General features: G+C 35.7%; 1 protein-coding gene across 1 annotated transcript; it reads left to right on the top strand.

The window, feature by feature from the left end:
* Nucleotides 1-10,142: 10,142 nt before the first annotated feature.
* On the top strand, nt 10,143-20,611 carry drc8 (dynein regulatory complex subunit 8; the record flags this gene model as incomplete). The annotated part of the gene is made up of 14 exons (XM_079260760.1): nt 10,143-10,242; nt 11,257-11,362; nt 11,706-11,777; nt 13,603-13,676; nt 14,736-14,860; nt 15,008-15,109; nt 15,245-15,496; nt 17,047-17,053; nt 17,303-17,378; nt 18,198-18,270; nt 18,565-18,641; nt 20,041-20,083; nt 20,304-20,370; nt 20,493-20,611. Exons 1-14 carry the CDS (start codon nt 10,233-10,235, stop codon nt 20,609-20,611), a joined length of 1,203 nt encoding a protein of 400 aa, XP_079116886.1. The 5' UTR covers nt 10,143-10,232.
* Between the last annotated feature and the right edge of the window lie 407 nt (nt 20,612-21,018).

Genomic DNA, 21,018 nt, shown 5'->3' with positions numbered 1-21,018 from the left:
CTGAAAGTCTGTCGGCTGATATTAGAAAATGTCAGGTCATACATTTTTTTGTTGCTTTTGAGAAATAATATTGTTCTTGAATTAAAACATGGTATAATTTAATTATTTTTTTAATGTTTCTTTAGATGTCAAGTCAGCTAAATTACTTCCTAATACCGGTCCTTGAATGTGCAGATGTTGTGTCAGTGTTTCATAGTGCTCTCTCTGTTGGAAATCAAAGTAAGCTATGATTTAACCGAAGTGCTGTTGTATTAGAGCTTATCCTTTGCTTTATCAGAACAGGTGTTGTAAACCAGCTTTCCTTGAACACAGAGATGGTTTATTATCACACTCATTTCCTGCAATCACTTCTTATCTGCTTTATAATATTTACACATAGTGCTATGGGCAAAGGTAAAATCTGAACTTCTCTGAGAAGAGAAAGGGGAAGAGCAGAAAAGTGAGATAAGAAGCATGTAAAGCTTTAATAATGTGCCTCCAAGTTGTTGTAGACAGGATTTTATTTTTTAATTTTTTAATTAAAATCTGTTTAACTGTGCAGATGAGATTGCTTTGAATGGTGTGTTTGAGACAACTGCTGTGAACAAACCTGCACAAAAATCAGTTTAGGACCTATGATTTTTGCAACCTTATTTAAGGCTGTGAAAATCATAGCTGTTTTGCAGGAAGTGTGATGTCTGACCTGCACGCCGTGATTACAACCAGATTTTGTAGCTTTCTCAGGCAAAGACTGTTGATTGCTGTGTTGGTGCATGAATCAGGCTGCTGTTCACGGACTAATTAAAGCCCTAAAGGTGCAGAGGCAGAAAAGCATGGCAGAGATGGAGAGCCCAATGCTCGCTGGAATAATCTCCCAAACATCCATGTTTACTGAGGACATTCTGTGTTTTAAGTTTTGATAATCAATCATCATCTAGCTCATATGCCCAATTGGTCTCCTAGTTGTTCCCACTCCTCTTTGTCTCAGACCTTAAAGAAAAATTAATAGCAGTTTAAATGTTAGTGTTTCAACCTCATGACTCAACAATTAAACATTAATTATCCGCCCTTTTAAACTACTAAAAATAGAAGCTGTATGCTAGATCATCTATGTGTGGGTTTCTGCTGCCTGTGAGTTACATGTTAGCAGGCAGATTCTGTATAAATAACTGTCTCAATGTGGGACTTTGTGTAAGATATGAAATATTGGGCAGGTTGACGATATTCTATGTGTGATCTGTGTTAATGCAGTCCAACTTACCTGCCTCAAAACTGCCTACTCGTCTGTCGAAAGTACAGAAAAGCTATGCAAACCAGGTCATTTATTTGAAAAAAAGCTATTCTCATCCCTACACTGCCTGTTGATCAGTGTACAGTGTTGTGTGATACACAAACACTTATGGCATATTTTAGATTAAATGTGCAAATCTATTTCTGCATGGAGTGTTGTTTTGCTTCTGAATATTGTTGATAGCAATAAATTGTAATACAAACTAATTTTGATTAAGCCCTGCGATGGACTGGCGAGCTGTCCAGGGTGTACCCTGCCTTTCGCCCAAAGACTGCTGGGATAGGCTCCAGCTTGCCTGCGACCCTTCATTGGATTAAGCGGTTAGGATAATGAATGAATGAATTAATAATTTTGATTAAATAATAAAACTGCATTTCTTACTTAAACCTGTTATTCTTTTCTGAACAGCACTTGAATGTTGATGCACATATAATATCAACTAATAAACTGTTTAAGACAACTGGGCCTCATTATTTATCAGGATTAATCTTAAATAGAATTTATTCCATTCTCTCTTTCATGAGACACATCATGACCTCTGGTTTGTAGGTTTAAACTCTTTACAGCTAGTTTTCAGGCCAACGACTACACATTTACATCTCAACAATTCCTAAGAAACAAAAAAACAGAAAAATAAAGTTATTCATAGTTTATGATATGAAGTTAAATGTAAGGATCCTTTTGAAGCTACATGTCACCTGATCAGCGTCCTCCTCTTATTCAGTATTTGACCTCCAGGTTTCCAAAAAAACAACCAATCCCTCTCCAGATTTATTGTTTATCACTGTATTATTCAATGCCTGTTTTTGACTACATCCTACCTCTGAAGTTATTTACTTTTAGTGTTAAACTTTTACCTGTAAACAAAATGGACTGAAACTCCAAATTAGTGCATCGCTTCACACTTTTAGTCTTCAAACTGTTCTTCAAAAAAATGTAAAACTAATTTCCACATGTTCTTTTTTCTGAGTTGATTTAAAAGATTTGCTAATGAACAGAAATATTATTTCAGTTGTAGTTTGCGTGCTTGTCTGTATGTGTCTGCCATGTCTGGCCCTGCAGCAGATTATTTGGAAACTGTAAGTCTTCAACGTGATAATCAGTTATGCTGATACTTAGTTACACTCGATTTACAAACCAGTGACCAAATATAAAACTCTCATTTGAGTTTATTTGTCTGTCATTTGTTATCAGGAACTTAGAGTCTTTCTGAAGGGAAAAAATACTATAAATACAAAAATATCCCTCACAAAGATCAGATCTGCGGACAATAAAGCATGATGTCACACATACACAAATTGTCTTTAGGGTATTTTAGTTTTATAATTTGCAGATAATAAAGAGGAATAGTGTAAACCTTTGAATATTAAATTAACAATGGACATAATTACATGTGATTCTTAATTATGTGCAGCTGTGTTTATATTCATTCATCATTTCTGTCTCAGTCATACATGTGTGATGTCTGTCTGCAGACATTTATTTACTTTGGCCTTTGGCTGATCATGGGTAGAGGATCAGACCTTTATGTGGTGTGTACAACTGTGTTTCTATGGTTTATCTTCTCTACTTATTTATTTATTTATTTTTTTTATCTTTTAGGATGATGTAAAGCACTATGGTTATTGTTGCTGCTTAAATGTGCTCAACAAATAATATTGACATTGCAGACAATTTCAAATTAATCAAAAAAGTCTAAAATTTCACATCCCCTGTAGGTAGATGTGAAAAAAATATCTGTGTTGACAAAGATAAAACATTTTTACTCTGACTTATCAATTCTTTATTCTCATTCCATTCTGTTCTTTTTAATTACATTTATTTATATATATGAAGAGTTTTGTACTCTGGCCTCTTATTGTACTGCATTACCTCCTTTCTCTTTGAGTAACAAATGTGCTCACACTTTCCCATTGCTCTCTGGTACAATTATGAATTTCTCAATAATGGGAAGCTGTCCTGTTCCAGGTACAAGAAAAACATGCCCACCCACTCTGAACATTCGTGAATTGTTTTAACTTGGTACATAAAAAGAATTGTGTGATCATATTTATGTATGCGTGTGAATCTGTGTGCATATGTTACACAAGTGTAAGAGTGGAATACTGTGTATCCTGAGAGACTAATATGAGAAGTCCTGTATAAGTGATCATTTATATGAGTGAATGTTGTTTGAGTAGTTAATAAGATTTGAAAAAATTCTGTATACAGTTTGTTTATCATAATACCAGTTTCATTAATATGTTTTTTTTTCCTGAGAACTGAGTGTAACATATTGTAAGTGCAAGTACTGTACAGCTAAGTGCACGTGAACACAAATTAACCATGCCTGTACCGGCACATGCGTGTGGAGCAGTTAGGAAGTCTTTTGGGTAATTGTCCCAAACAATGTGTAGCTCTCTAAAACGCCTGTGTAAAAATGACCCTGTGTGTCCCCAGAACACGATGCAGTAGCTGGACACAAGTCTCCAATTAGACGGCCATGAAGCGGAACTGTCCTCTGAGTGTGTTATTGTGTGAGTTTGTATGCACAAGTACAGTATGTGTTGCCAGAGTGCAAGAGAAACATCCTCTCTGCGAGGTTAGGAACTGCAACAGTGACAGCATGAAACTGTGTGTACATGTGAGTGTCAGCGTCAGTGTGTGATTAGGAGAGTGTGTGAGTGTTCATTTGACAAGCCACTGCAACAGAATTACTGCTTCCTCTGGTTCTGTAGCTGACCTGAGACCCTGAGCAATTAGCTTGTGGAATGTGACAGCAGCTATTTCTAATGTACTCACAGCATGGCGCTTCGCTTTGCTGTGTGTGAACTAAACGTTATCTCACAAATTTTTTTTTATTCAAAGTGTTTTCTTATCAACAGCAGCTGTTGATATAACCTATGGTTATGTATTAAAGGGGAAAATTATGAGCTTGTTCTCTGTTTGTTTGTTTGTTTTGTTGTTTTAAGTACTGTACTACTGAGTAGACAGAGCCTGACATGCAGTGTTGAGCTGTCAGAGTTGCTGTCAATGTGAAGGATACATGAAAGAGTTGAGATGGTGGAGTTGGCAGCTACACACTGGAGCATAAAGGAGAAACTTTTCACTATCTAATATTACTCAAATCTAAAAATCCATAGAGGATCATTTTTACACCAGGTTTAACTTGGTATTAGTTTCTCAATGCCTGTGTTTAAAGGCCACAAGAATAAAAACAAGTTTTGTGGTATGCATAAATGTATGTGGCAATTAATTTAACATTCATCTACTATTTCACACCCTTGTATGACATTTTCTTTGTCTTAGCTTTATGAATTGAAAACAGACTCAATAGTGGGCTTACATGGTTAAATACAACGGCAAAGCTTTGAATTGTGGATGTGAAGTTACAATGGCTGCTCGTGCAGTTGTGGGAGGCCCAAGCATTGAATGTATGTTAGGACAGCATGTCCATGTATGCAGCAGTGACTGTCATTATTGTTGTAAGCATTTGTTGAAATTACAGTGGGGTCCATAGGTCAAAAATAGCTCACACGGTTATGACTGTTGGGGGGCACAAAACAGTGGAACTTAATCCTTGTTACATAACTTAATGGGGAAAAGGCCTCTGTTTGGACTTAATGTGTGTGTGTGTGTGTGTACATGTATGCTTGCAAGAGTGCATACTTGTGTGAGCATACGTGTGAATGCACTCGGGCTATGCTAAAGATAAACAGTCATGCAGTTGCGTGACACAGTGCTGGGATGAAGAAAGCGTAGCCAGAAAATAGCAGGTACACTCGTCTTCAAAATGTTAAGCCAAATTATCACCGAAAACAAATAACAGCTTGTTGCTGACGCATCTTGTCATGGGAACAATGTTGTCAATCAGGAGTGTTTACAACACACTTTCTTGTTCTTTTCCTTTCACTGCTGTGTTTTCTTGTCCAGTTCATTACAAGGGGGAAACACAGTACTGTAAACGGTGTCATGCTCAAATCAGACAGACCACTGCCATCCAGACAGAAATGTTAGCATAAACTTTTGAAGACAAGGCAGGTTTATTTGTATAGCACAATTAGCCGACAGGGTTATTCAAAGTGCTATACAATGACATTGAAACATTAGAAAAAGAAGCAGAATCTAAAATTAAAAAAAAAAAAAAGAAAGGAACAAGAAAGAAATTTGATTTTTTTTTAAAAACTATAAAAATATGATTATTTTTAAAAAGTGTAGCTTAAGAGAAACAGTGAAGATTTGGAAAATGTAATAAAAGCTATTAAAATGTAGCTGAGAACAGGTGGGTCTTTAATCTGGTTTCAAATAAACTGAGTGTTTCAGCTGATCTGAGGCCTCTGGGAGTTTGTTCCAGACTGAAAACAGCTTCCTAATGTCTGGCTCTGACTCTTGGAACTGATGAAAGACCAGATTCAAATGACCTGAAGGGTCGGGCAGGTTCATACTAGGTCAAGAGTTCACTGATGTATTTGGATCAAAACCCATTCAGAGTTTGACAGACCAGTAACATAACATTAAAGTCTATCCAGCCAGTGTAGAGACCTCATAGCTGGATTGATGTGGTCAGCTTTCTTGGTCTTAGTGAGGACTTGAGCAGCAGAGTTCTCAATGAGTTGAAACTGTCTAATTGATTTTTTATGTGGACCTTAGGATGCTAATCAATTAGTGCCTCTTAATCTACTTTCTTTTTGGAAATCCATGATATTTCAGAGTTTGTATTTAACTCTTGAATAAACTTAATTTTTCAAATTACTACTATCTTCTGTAGACTTTTAAGTGATGTTGGACCTTAAATCTCAAACTTTGTGTAAATTGACGTCTAGTTCACCTGATCAGAGATTTCACCATGCTACCCCCACAAACCCTGTGGTCTGTGGCAGGGATCACCAGCTCTGGTCCTCTTGGGCCAGTATTCTGCATGTTACAGATATTTCCCCGTGCTACACACATGATTAAAATGAAATAGTCATCAAACAGCTTGCTGTCAAGTTCTGCACAAGCCTTTTAATCAACCATTAATTTCAGTCAGGTTTATTGCAAAGGGAAAACATCCAAACCCTGCAGGACACTGCTTCAAAAGGTCCAAAATATGTGATCCCTGGTCTATGAAGACACTAGCTGAAGTATCACATCCTGGACCAACCCATTTGTTTTCAGTGTGAAGAAGTTATATAGATAAAATAATTAAACTGCTCTTATGTCATAATATTTATCAGTTAAAGTTATTATTATTTCATTTAGTTGAAACAGATTTCAATTTTTCCAACAGTTATATATACATATATATATATATATATATATATATATATATATATATATATATATATATATATATATATATATATATATATATATATATATACATATATATATATATATATATATATATATCATGGAAACTGGTATCAATCCATCAGACTTTATATAGCAACTGTCATGCAATTATTCCCCCTTTTTTATCTGACCTGTGTTTCTCAACAGTTAGATTCATTATGACTAATTTCACAGATCATCCCAGTATAGTTTGTTATAGTTTGTTTTTCACTATATATCTAAATTATATTAACAACAAAATATGGCTAATTGAATAGACTAAAACTAAAAGAGATTGATTCAGTTGTGAGATGAGTGTTTAGGAAGAATAAGTGCAAAGGGACAAAATGACGTGATTGGAAGAGAAAGAAAGTTACATATGCAGCGCAGTTATTTTCTCTGGCAGGGCAGAGTGAGTAAATTTCATTGTCAAAAATAGAAACTTGTAGATAAAAAAGACAGTTTCACGTTTATGTGGTCTAATTGGACATCCTATACAGCAATACATGTACTTACAACAAAACCCCACACTGGTGTTTTCATTGACAGTGTTTTGGCAGGGAATCATCCTTCCTAATACACCACTACGTCTAGAATTATGTGGAAGCTTTTCTTTCTTTTCTGCAGTATAAATAGAAAATCACAAGTGTTCTTAATAACAGTGATCACTAAGAAATAGCAAAATGACAGTAGCCCAACCTGCACAATCACCTGAAAACTTAATATAACAAGTTATTTTAGTTATATTGTTCTTACTCTACAAAATCATCCTGACTGGCATATTTAGCCGTGGCTAGTAAGCATTGGATGCTTTCTCCTGAGCCATGTGACACTGCAGTGGCCTAGTCCTGTGAACAACAGCAGACAGCTTCTCCCACAGCACAGCAGTGTTGGCTTGATAATGCTACTGACTCTGGTGTTTTTATTCATCCAGAGAGTCCATGTAATAAAGCGCCAGGACATTTGTGTAGACAATAACAGCTTATTCTGTGTGATGTGATCTGTAATAACAACACTCCTGACCTAGTTCCACTTTTCCTCATTGTGGGCTTGTCTTTCAGTCGCCTGCTGTCCAACAGAGTTCAAAGTGATTTATTAATTAAATTAATTGCTATTATACACACAGACATAGTCATACTAACTCTACTAACTATTACAGAGTAAATTCCCTTCCTGTAAGTTAGTGTGCGTGGGATGCTTCTGCACCAACTAGGTGTGGAAAAAATGAGCTAGTAAGGTACTTAGCAAGTCTTGCAGAAAGTTGTTTGAGCATTTATATGGCAGCAACTGATTCACATGGCTGGTCTTCCCATCCTGTAATTCCAAGGTCGTACACCTCCCTAAAAGGCATAAAAACACATAAAATGAACTAAATCACTTTTTGAGTAAAAAAAAAAACAAAACACTTGAATCAGATTTTGTTGCTTAACAATTTAGCTGTGCACAACTCTGTGTGACTTGTAACTGTTAAAAATCATTAACTTGTTATTATGTTTTAAGTCATTAACTTAAAATATTATGATTCCTACTGAAATGTGCTCATTACCTGGACTATCACTGTTTTTTTGGGTTTTTTTTTTCAAAATCTGAGGTGATCACGTGGGATTTTCCAATTAATTAATGACTTCTAAACATTTTCCTTGATTCTACTGAAGAAAAGCATCAATTTCATTTGTTGGTCATTTTTTGTGGAACATTATGGAATATTATAATTTGATGATTTTCATATACATTTTTATCTTCATATTGATGCAATGATACGAGCAGTGCCGGACTCCTATCATCCCTTCATGAAGACTCTGCACAACCCAGTCTAACTCTAGTCCAAAGCTAGTTTAAGTTATGACTCCAGCTGCAGTCTTATTTAGTTGAGAGTTAGTTTAGACTCCTACAAACTGGTTTTGTGCCTGGACTGTTTTCACACTCAGCACTGGCAGGGAGTGACTGAGAGGAATGTGGGCCAACACCTTGAGCAGAACAAAAAAACTCTTGGAGGAAGGGTCACTTGTAACACAACTTCTGCAGATTAGAATTCGGATTAGATTTTCTACAATGAATGGAAATTAATGTATTGGAAGGTAAGGCGTATGGACAGGACTACCCTCACTAATTTATCTTTTCTGTCCACATGAGTGGAAGCTTTGATTCATAACAATAATTGTGTTATTTTGTGCAGTAAAATCAGTTTTGTCACTTAAAATAATATCACTTAGCTTGTTAGGTTTAGAATATCAATAACTTGGAGGGATATCCTTTAGTCAATAACTTGTAAGTTGCTTTTATAGCAAAGGTCAAACATGAAGAAAAAAATAAAGTCCACAAAACACCTATTTGAATTTTAGTTTCTTTTAATTATTCATCCACGTGACAAATTACACTATTATCCAAGGTGAAATTATGATGGAATTTTTAATTTATAGTCACCGTCCTTAATCATTATGTGAATTGATAACTTCCAACATGATTCCTCTGGATAACCAGTTCAAACTGAAATGTTATGGGGACATCTTGTGGTCAAATACTGGCATTGCGCATTACTTATTTGCGTTTGTCGGTTTTTCTTTGTCCCAGTGTGTGTGTGTGTGTGTGTGTGTGTGTGTGTGTGTGTGTGCAGGTTTGGACGTGCCTCTGCATTTCTCAGGCAAGGTTCCTGACGCAGCTGCATTTCTTCCGACTGGCTGTGTCCCGGGTAGAAACACTCCTCCTTACCAGGTCGTTGTGCTGATTTGTGAGATTAATGTTTAAACCGCTTTAATGAGCTTCAGTTTTCTGAGTTTAACTTTAAAAATTAAATATCTAGGTTTAAAAATTCGGCCTAGCCGAACAACTTGATCGACAACTTGCCTCACTCTTCCCACAAACTCTCCTGTTGCTTTTAACATCACCATCCCACACCTGCCTCAGTATTGAAATCTTGGTTACTTTTCACATTTTTTTTCTTACAAGCTACAATCAATGCTTGTTTACTTAGCTAACTTGAAATTCTAGTAACAGCATTGTTAGTTTATTTCATGCTGTTGCTGCTTATGATCTTACTTTGTCTTCATTACAAAACAGTATTCCTTTATGAAATTAGTGAAGTTGTTTCTGATTCTGTATAAATGACTTTTCCAACTGTTACTGTAACATAACTCTCGTTTTTTCCACTTATGAAAGTATAAGCGAGTAATGACAGATTTAGATGTGATCAGTTTTATGAGAGTAGCCAAAGTGTCGTCCAGTAAATTGTAATTAAACTGTATGACGTTAAATAAATATGCAACAGTAGCAATGACAAGCTAATTGGACAGTCAAGGCAAATTATAAGGAATCACTTTTCCTCCCACCCGGACTGCAGCTGACGGAAACGGAGCGTGGAAGAGCTGTAGGCAGCGTGGAGGTCACTTCAAACTATTAACACTGAAGACGTGGCGGAACAAAGACGCGAGGATAGAGGGAGGGAGGAAGCTCGCGCAAGCTAGTTGACACGACAACAGTTCTGTTCTTCCACGTGGACCCTGTTATTGACCCAAACACTCTCCCATTGCGTCGGCAGCCTGGGTGCGCGCGAGCCGTTGCGCAGTGCAGACGGAGAGGGAGGCGCGAGCAGGGCAGTCCGGGACAGAGGAGTTTCCAGATATGAAACTGTAACCTGTCGGAATCAACCATATTCACTGTCCACGCGCTAACTATGCAGCCAGGTAGGTTCAGTATCCCTCCGGGAACAAATTATATTTGCTTTATTCGCTGTTGAGCTGCACTGAGAGCGATACTTCAGTTTAGGTTTATTTCATCCAGTTTATTAAAGGCGTGGCGAACTATAAAACCAAGCTACAGTTTTACCAATAACTCTGTTTGAAAAATTCATCTCGACATTAAATTTTAATGTCTAGAAAAAGGATTTAATCAGAATCTATCGGTTTCTATTATAAAGTAACGCTGACCGCAATTCGTCGTGCGCTGAGAGCCCAGCATCGCTGCTCGTGCACGTGAGGAAGCTGCGTCTACACTTGGTTTATTGTTTGTTTAAAGGCAAAGCTATGCTACACGCTAATCCGTAAACAACAACAGGGACAGCAGAGGGAGGCTTTGTTGAGCTATAAATGTATTATTTATAATAATAATAATAATAATAATAATAATAATAATAGGTAATAATAAAAATTGATATATAAATGTGAAACTATATGTATCATATGTTATTTATTATTATTATTATTATTATTATTATTATTATTATTATTATTATTATTATTAACAGTTGGAATCTTTCGTTTGTGCATTGCAAAAAAGTCCGGATCTTCATTCAGTGTGATGTTGCTTGATATGAAGATGACCTACACAGGTATGATGGACAGCTGAGCTGTCAAACATTTGGCCAGGGGCCAAAACCTTCCTGCAGAGAGTCCAGTCTGGTCTGTGTGATAAATTTGGTAAATTTGAAAATGACACAAAATAAATTAACTGCAATTTTTTTCAATTCAACTACTGTAATTCCTAATTTGTCCACATGAAGTTGGAGGAGCAACTTGATACATGTGCTTCTTTTTAGTAAAACAAAGGTACAGAATGTGGTGTTTTCACTTCTTAATAGGTTATTGTGTTTTTATTTTAGTGGTTTAGCCCACTGGAGATTAGATTGTACTGAATGTGCCCCTGATCTGAAATGAGTTTAACATCCCTGAAGCAAACTATAAATGGTTGTATACTTTCAGGTGTTCCCATGGAGTCTCACCTGGACCACCTGGTCCCATGTGTTCTGTCTCTGTCCCTGCTCATCCATATGTGCCTTGCAGCACCAGGGATACCTGGGTCAAATAGGTAAATTTAACTTTCTCTGCTTGGCATTTAGAACTAATAAAATATTTTTAGTCATTCCAATTACTACTTAGTTCTTCAAGGATGCTTTTTTAAAAAAAATCTTTGCTAAGTAAAAATAAAACTATTAATATTTTTTATTTTCACAAAAATTCACTTTGACAAAAACAAAAGGATGATATTATGCTATTTTAGACTTACCAAGATTATTATAACTGGATATTTCAATCAGACCTCTTTAAACGTGTGGAAAAGACAGAAATGTTGAAGATGAAAGCTGAGAAATTAAATTGCAGTAATAGAACAAAGACAGCTCTATTTGAGTTTCTATTTGTTTGTCCTACAGAGAGTACTCAATGGATGCCTATCCTCCTGCAGGACCACCCAATCCCTTTGGCCCCAGAAAAGAGGAGCGCAGGTGAGTGACTAGTGTTGGATGTACAACTAATGCATATCCAAAACTTTGAAATACATTTTTATTGTTATCTTTTAGAAAGAACACATATTTTCCATAAAAAGACAGCAATCAGCTGTTTTCATACTGCCTGTCTAGTGTCCAACCTAAAATCCTGTATTCAATGTGAGGATTTCAGACACTGATATGTCAAAGTGCTTCCTTATTTGGTATGCTGTCATACTCTGTGGACTTTGGTTGCTCTGTTGTGTAAATGGTGTATTCAAAAATCATACAAAGATAAGATTATATATGCAATAACTACTCTGTGTTGTAGTAATAAAACATATGAGCACACCCAGGCATATAGCAAATAAAAAACCTGCTGTTATTTAATTATATCATGTACCCAACCATATCTAAATGCCACTTTCAGTTTCTGCTGAAGCAAACTGTTAACTCATTGTAGTGTCATAGAGTATTTTGGTGAAAATGCTGCTCCAGTGGCTGATAAGAAAGTGTAAGTCATCATTTTATGAGCTAGAGTCTACTATGTGTAAGTAAGATGAGATAAATGTTGTGGCACACACAAACACTAGACAATGATTTGCAGCAGGCTGGTGTGCAGTTTGAACTGACACAGAAAGCAATAATGGGCACAAAAATGTTCTATTTTCATAAGATGATTCAAGTATTTATACTGTGATGTTACTGTCCAGAATATTGCATCACCTATAGAAAGTACATAAGATAAAAGATAACAGGAAAAAAAAGCACATCAAGGGTAATAGTGAGGTTATATCACTGACATTTACTTTAGAGTATGAAACCAGGATAGTGCGTATGTATTTTAATTTATTTTGATAATATTATAACTATCAAGTCTTCCTTAAGATCAACAGATTAATGTTACAAAATATTAACATGAGAGAGACATTTGATTGATGCAAGAAATAACATCAAAATGCCTTTGGTAAATCAAAACATTATGACACTAAACATAATTTGCTACACAAAAGTTACAAAAACAACAATCTCACACCACATGCAAACATTTTACATTTGCAGCATGTCTTCAACATTCATTGTTTTCTTTTTCGATTTCAATATTTTACTTGGATTTTTGTGAAATATAAAGTAAATTTGAATAGCCTCTCTAAATAATTAAGCATAGCTTAACCTAAGCTACTCAAATTAAGTTATATTTTTAAACATCTGTCCTGTCTCCTTTCTGAGATAAACTGAAATTAGGACCTTATCACTCCTTAACTTTTGAGGTGTCTTGAATGTTTTAGTCTATTTAATGATTACCCTGTGACCTCACTGTTATTTTTCTGAGTATTTTACAGTATCGGAGTATTCTAGAATAAAATAGATCCTTCTGTCATGGCTGCTGATAAAGAAACACTGATGTTATCAAAATACAAAAAACACTACTTACTACAAAGCCAGAATGTAGTCTTATTTCTGACCGTAAAGACAGATCATACTTTGATTAAAGTCACAGTTGTTGGTGTTTAATTTGTCTTAATGTCATAATAAGTCTTATGTTAAGCATGTAACATTGTTGATTTTAAGTTTGGTGATACATTATGTAGAAAGATTTTAGTGAACTGCAAGATCAATGCTTATGCATTTCCTGCCAACACAGAGCAGCAAAGCAACAGAATGTCACTGTTGTCAGCCTCTCTACCAGGATTGCTTGCAATTTTCCAAATGACTACAAATGCATAAATAATGTTCTGTTGGACTAAATACCTTTTAAGGCCGTGACATCTCCTGATATGTTTGCGATATGCCTAGTCACATGTTATAAACAGTTTCTAACAGTGGAACAATATTTTTACAGGTTGTTGCAGAGTTACATTCAATCCACCCTAAAGAACAATCAAGGACACCCTGAGATCAGTTCCTGGGAACAAGGTAAACAGTACCTCCTATTGATGAAATGGTGATCATTTTTTTTATATAAATAGTGGTCATCTTGTATTTTAACTTGTATATTGACTTTGTATTTGAGTTGCTGCATTTTTTTGTCTTTGATGACTTAGATTGGAAGTGTTTTTGTTGTTGGGTTTCAGTCTAACAATATACATTAATATTAAAAAAAAAAAGGGTAAAGGGTAGTAAAGATGTTTTTAAGCTTTAGGAAAAGTGGAACAGATTCAGGTGACAAAGTACAAAGGAAATAAATGTAGCCTAAGGGATGTACAAAAATAAAAGGACTTTTTGCATACATGCATACATGCCTTCTAGCAGAACCATTCCAAAACACATAACAAATATTTCTGTCAGATGAGATGAGATGGGTTCTGTTGGCTCCATCGTGCTGCGATTCGCAGCAGAGTGTGAAGCAGCTGGGCTGAGAATCAACACGTCCACATCCAAGACCATGGTTATTAGTCGGAAAAGGGTAGCGTGTCCTCTCCGGGTTGGGAAAGAGATCCTGCCCCAAGTGGAGGAGTTCAAGTATCTTGGGGTCTTGTTCACGAGCGAGAGAAGGATGGAGTGTAGGTCCACTAAGTGGATCGGTGCGGCGTCTCCAATAATGTGAACTCTGTGCCAGTTTGTTGTGGCGAAGAAAGAGCTGAGCCAGAAGGCAAAGCTCTTGATTTACCAGTTGATCTATGTTCCTTCCTTCACCTGTGGTCACAAGCTGTGGGCAGTGATTGAAAAAAACGAGATCACAAATACAAGCGACTGAAATGAGTTTCCTCTGTTGGGTGCATGGGCTCTCACAAGCTCAGTCATCCGGGAGGGACTCAGAGGAGAGTCGCTACGCCTTCAGATCGAGAGATGCCAAATGAGGTGGTTCAGGCATCTGGTCAGGATGCTACCTAAATGCCTTCCTATTGAGGTGTTCCAGGCATGTCCCTCTAGGAGGAGACCCCGGGGGAGACCCAGGATATCCTGGAGCGATTACATCTCTGGCAGTCTGTGAAATGTGTTTGGCTTGTAAAATGTCCCTCTACTCTGTTTCAGAGGTGTTCTTCCTCTTTCGTCTTTATGATTATGATCGTAGTGGGTTTTTGGATGGATTGGAGATGATGAAGCTTCTCTCTGACTATAATTCCTATCATGTACCTGAAGCAGAAGCCAATGAGCAGGTGAGCAGGAGTGACTGTAGGTGTCTGTATGTTTTTGAAATGTCACAGTGCGAAAGTGTCCTTTTACATGCTTTTGCACTTGCATACTTTATAGCATGGTCATTTGACCTGATGTACAAATCTCTTTATGTTGGTTTCTGTGTTTAGGTGGTGTCTATGGTAGATTTCTTACTCCAGACTCATGATCTAAACCAGGATGGCCTGCTGGACCCTTCTGAGCTGCTCTCTCCTTCATTAATTCTGACTCAGGTACTTCACAAAAACACAAAAATGCATGTTATTGCATTTTTAAAAACATTTTAATTTATTAGTTTGTACATGAATTTAGTCATTCATTCTCCTCAGCATTTTTGTGGTAAAATAATAAAACTTTCTACTCCAAAGGGCTCAAACAACAAAAATGACCCTTCTCAAGAGCAGGAGGTGGCAGTGGATGACAAGATCACAACTACAGTTGCTGAAGAGGGGAATGTAAAAGCGGTAGAGTACAGCAAAGATGAAGCTCGTGAAAAGATTCAACCTCCAGAGGAAGAAGGAGCACAACAGGAAGAAGAATCAGTGAAGCAATATGAGCATAATGAACAACAAATCCCAGAAGGCCCTGTAGAAGAGCAGGAACCACTCCACAATGTACTTGTACACCAAGGACAACCAGAGATATAATAAACAAACAGACACTCGAGAATGCACAACTCCACCATCCTGGACTCTTTTGTTCAGCCTGATGAAAATTGTCAAGTGACTTGTAATTACAACTCATGATAACTTTTTAATTTTCCACACAAATGGTTGTTCTGTGGTTCTGAAAGCTTAGTGTCTGCTACTTCTACTCTGTATTGTTGATAAACATATAGTAGAGGTCTGACAGAAAGTTACCGCAGAGCATCTGTCTTTTCAATAAAATGAGCTGTTAAAGACAGAGGTGCTGCACTCTGAATGAGAATTTTCCATATATCTAAACTTTATCATTGTTACAGGCATTCATTTTCACTCCTTTAAATAACAAAACAAACTAAAAGTTGTTGCTTTAGTTCTTAAAATTATTTTCCGTCATATGCTGAAATGCTGGTCATTTGTGTTCAGCAGTGTGGAGTTATCACTTAAGTTACACAACCACAAAATTTGCTTTCTGAATGATTGCATTGTTTTGATCTGTATAACTAGTCTCATGAATATCCTGCACTTCAAATGACACTGGGTTTTTCCAGCAGGGTTGTCTTTGTCCAGTTCCTAGCATGTGTTTTGCCTTTAGCTATTATGCACAAGGATGGCCACTACACTGTTGGTTATTTAAACTGATCTGATTTCCAGTCAGCTCAGTAAAACCAGTTGTGATAAGGCACACTGTCAGTGTGGCATACAAATAAACAATGTCTTCCTTATAAGTTGTATTCTTAAAATATAACAATTTGCTTTGGTTTAAGCAAAATGAAACTAAATAAGAGCCTTTTGCTTCAAAATGTTCATCTGTATGAATGAAATGAGAAAATCCCACTGAAACAATTAATGTATTTTGACGAACTTGAACTGTATTTAAATTATGAACAAAATTATTATTAAAAAGTTTTTTTTAATTTATTATCATTGAAAAACAGAAATGCAATTGTTGATTTGGGACAAAAATGAAGCCAACATTTTTTTTTTATCCATATTTCTTCTTTGAGTCTCACTTGTCATCTTGTGTTGAACTTAGAAGTTAATTTATTAAATTACAAACAATGGAGTACACTGTAGTTCACAAAAGCTGAAAGAAGATATTTGATTAAACAATAGTGTTTTTTATACAAAATTTTGGCAGCAATTGAAGGGCCATAAAAAAAAAGAGTAGATGATTAAGAAAAAAAAAGGAAAAGAAAATAAATGAGGAAGTATACATGCAAATTTATAAATTTGTTAAAGATGATCAAGGAAATAATGTGCAATTTCCTTTTTCATTGTAGCCTATGTAAAAAGTCATATTTTCCATGGGACGTGGCCGTTTCTCAATATGCATTGTGTATGCAGTTGTGTATATCTTTTTATATACAGTCTCTGATTGTGTACAGGGTGTGTGATTGTGTATGCAGTTGTGTATATCTTTTTATATACAGTCTCTGATTGTGTACAGGGTGTGTGGTTGTGTATGCAGTTGTGTGTATCTTTTTATATACAGTCTGATTGTGTACAGGGTGTGGTTGTGTATGCAGTCGTGCAGTGAGAACGCTAACAAGTTTGGGCAGTTGCTAGGCAACAGGACAACAACTTTACCAAGCAAAGATGGCGGAAAAAAGCCAAGCTTCAGGTTTGGGTCTCTTTGCTGATTTAGGCTCACTAACAGCTCTTAATAATAATAATAATAATAATAATAATAATAATAATAAGCACAATTTACACGAAATTTAGTATCTAGTATTGTTAATCTATTTATTCGTTTACTTTCTCTGTCCTATCTCAAATACCTAGTGACTGACATTCACAAAAAGATCACGGCAACTTTTGAAACGTTTGACTACGAGTCTAACAACACCGTGGACGTCCGGTAAGTAAATTCTCAAAATGTGGTGCCACGGAATGAAAATGTACGCAAAGTTTTGTTGTTCCGCCTTTCGGACAAAATACTTTCCAAGTGTAGTTATCTTGATTAGCAAATATCCTGAGTTCTCATAACATTTTAGGTACACAAGAGAAATACAATTAATTGTCTTGTTAAACAAGATCAACATAATCATTTTGTTTTCATTTTTAGCACCAATGTAAAATCCTTGCAGAGTTTGCAAATCTCCAACCAGACAAGCTCCAGTCAGTCACATTACTGAAAATGGTTGAGGATGTCCACGGCTTCTAGTTAAAATCTTGATTAATGTTTTGTAAGATAATTCATTGTATTTCCAGTAAAGAGCCCAGTGTTGTATTTTCTCAACATATGTTTGATATATTTCGGTCATAAATTTCAATCTCATTACACACTTATCTGAACAGCTTATTGAGTGTATAATCTTATAGTTTTGTAGATGTTCATTAGCCAAACTCAAACATTTATCAACCTGTACATTTTTAAGCAAACTAGGACAAATCTTAAGTATACTAACTTTGCTGTATAATCTACAGTATCTTTACATTTGAGGATTTTTGGACCACTAAATATCACTTGAGTTACATATTGTATAAAGTATGGCAATATGAAGAAACTTAAATAATAAAATGTACTACTATTTAATTTTTTTTGGTTTCCTTTATTTCCTCAATGTTTGGTGGAGGATTGAAAACATCATCTCCTGAAATGGAACATGACAGAGAAGCATTGAAACAAACAGGGAGATAAATTTTTATTTTTTATTTTGTGATTGCTGTTTTCTAGAGAGATTGACACGATTATCTGTTCACTGGGCTGCTTCCCCACTCAGGCAGACCTACATGACATCATAGCTGAGGTCAGACCACTTACTCATATTTTGGTATTATTCTGGTGAGCATTTAAACCATTTAGATAAACAAAGAGAGTGTCACAAGTGTAGTTATTAAAAGTTTATTCTATGATGTTTAATAATCACATTTCCTAGTGTAAAACATACAAATATATAATAATAATAGAAATTTTGAGTTACATTATGAGTTACATAGTTTAAGATATTTTTTTTGTTTGTTTGTTAACTTTTATTGTTGTGACATCGACTACAACATTCACATCATTATTGTGAGTAAACCCAAATCCTATTTTTAACTAGGTGGAAGAGGACCAAACAGGATATGTCCATTTGAAGAGGTTCCTCCCAGTGATGACCAAAGTGCTGATAGAGCGGAAGTAAGATGGCTCTGTTTTTGCTGGTGTTCCCAGTGGCTATAAGGTTTTTTTTTTTTTGCTTTGTTTTTTTTTTTTTTTTTTTTTGTAAGTGTCAAGATAAACATTTATCAAGCTGCTTAGGTGAAACATAATATCTCAGAATCAGCATTTTTTCTCTAATCATCATCAAATCAAATCAAATATTATTTATGAAGCACTTTTCATATGAAAAGTAGTACAAAGCACTTAGATGTTTTGCAATTTTTGGATAATACAATCCATGTGGGCTTTTACCTCGATGAAGAACAACAACATACAACGGTGATCTTAAAACTGTGACCTGATCTGTTGAGAATAATTTATCAAGCATTAATGATTCAGGATTCCTGTGTCTTATTCATAAAATATACAATACTTTTCGCTCTTAAATTGAACACCATTAATTAGAAAAGAAAACTGAAGTCCTAAGAGTGTATTATGATAACCAAATATAGACATTAAGACATTTATTTTAGCTCAAAAGAATTTTCACTCTTTTTAACTAAAGTGTCTTTAGCTGCGATGCAAGTGGGTTTCTGCACATGAACTGCTCAATTCACTCTTCCCACATTATTTCTATCAGATTTAAGATAGAACTTTGACTGGTTTCTTGGTATGTTCCTAAGTATTCCTTGGTATCATTTATCTTGAACTGTGACAGCAAATGATCTCTACCAAAAAAAAGCTGAATCTGCGTCATCCTTATCAAATTACAGACTGGAAGCTCTGTTTATTTGGAAGAATAGAGACATTCTTACAGTCTTTACAGAGTGCAACATTGTTGTTCAGTGTTCTCCTGAAAGGAGACATGTGAACATTTAATTTTTTATTAAAATGATTTAGATTCTTTTATTTAGTTTCTTTGTAAATTAATCAGTGATTTATCAGTCCTGAGGACAGAACTACTTAATTTACGGTATTTCATTTGTACACCAGGTCCTCCGACTGTGAGTTGGTGGAGAATTGCTTTAGATTATTTTTCATTTTTCTGCCTGATGAGCATCAGTGAAAGATATCACAATCCCTGCTCTTTTAGTAAAATTTATCATACAAGCTCGACTGTCATTTTAATTTCACATTTAAATTAGTACCGATTCAAATCAGTTTATAATCCAAAGATTTAGTGTAGAATCACATAAAATTAAAAATCAGTGTGTTTTTTAAGGCCTACCTTACAACATACTGTCTTGCTTCTTCACAATGTTTTACCACTTCCACTCTTTTTATTCGACTGTATGTTGTCCTGATGAGATTTCATCTTTATTTAGAAATCCTGAAAAGCTCATAATAGACAAGCAGAACATACCAGTAGTCTATTATTTGACTTGGATATTGCTAACAAAGTCTAGTTAAGTTATAAAGTTATACACTTTTTTTTAAGGTTTCCTCCCGTACCTGAGGATCGTCTGTTTCAAGCCTTTCTGGTGAGAGCAACTACGTTTCCTGCTGTTTTCCAGCATTGATCTAAAAATTTTTAAACAGGGAAACTGGAAACTTGTGTTAAATACAGATCTTAAATTTCATCGGCATGAGAGATTGTAAAGAAAGTGTCTTCTGTGCACACAATGATGTCAACAAACTGACTCTAATGTTAGAGTGTCTGGTAATTGTTCAACCATAAAAGTGTTATTTTTGTGTTTCAAGGTTCTGGACAAGGAAAACAAAGGATACTTGGAGGCTGAAGAGCTGACAAAGTACATGACACAAGAAGGTAAGGCATAAGGCACAATGACTGGAAAAAGCAGATGAAATCATTCTCATTTTATTTTGCATGCTACCATTCTTTCCAACCTTCCCTGTATTATATATTTTTGCTGATTGTGTTTAACCTAGGTGAGCCTTTCACTCAGGAGGAAATGGACGAGATGCTGATAGCACTCACGGATCATGAGAGCAACCGAATCTATTACAAAGAAATAATCAGCCAACTAACCATTGATCCTGACATGTAGGCAAAGACAGTGTGCATCTGCATAACCTCTGAAAAACATTACAACACACTTATTGTGTTTGTGAAATATGGTCCTAAAAATACATCTACACAGCTATTTCTGCCTGACTTTGTGTTTTAAAACGTCCTGAATTCAACATCAAATAAAAACATGTTCAACTCAGGTGGGTAAAAAAATATGACCCCAAATAAGGCCCATGCTAAATAATGCAGCTGACATGCATTGTTAAACAGCTGCTCTGCAAGTTTGAAAATATGCTTTCATTTTTTAGAAAAAAGTTGTATTAAAGGATAGCCTGTTGCAATCCCAAACCCTAAAAGTGGTCTAAACATAGATAATGATGACACATGCTGGGCCTTTAAACAGCATTGGTTCTTTGCAATCTCAGCAGTAACTTACAGTATGTA

This window comes from Telmatherina bonti (genome assembly GCF_933228915.1).
Source record: "Telmatherina bonti genome assembly, chromosome: 1".
In the NCBI taxonomy this organism is placed as follows: domain Eukaryota; kingdom Metazoa; phylum Chordata; class Actinopteri; order Atheriniformes; family Telmatherinidae; genus Telmatherina; species Telmatherina bonti.
This window is presented reverse-complemented; position numbering and strand designations above follow the sequence as displayed.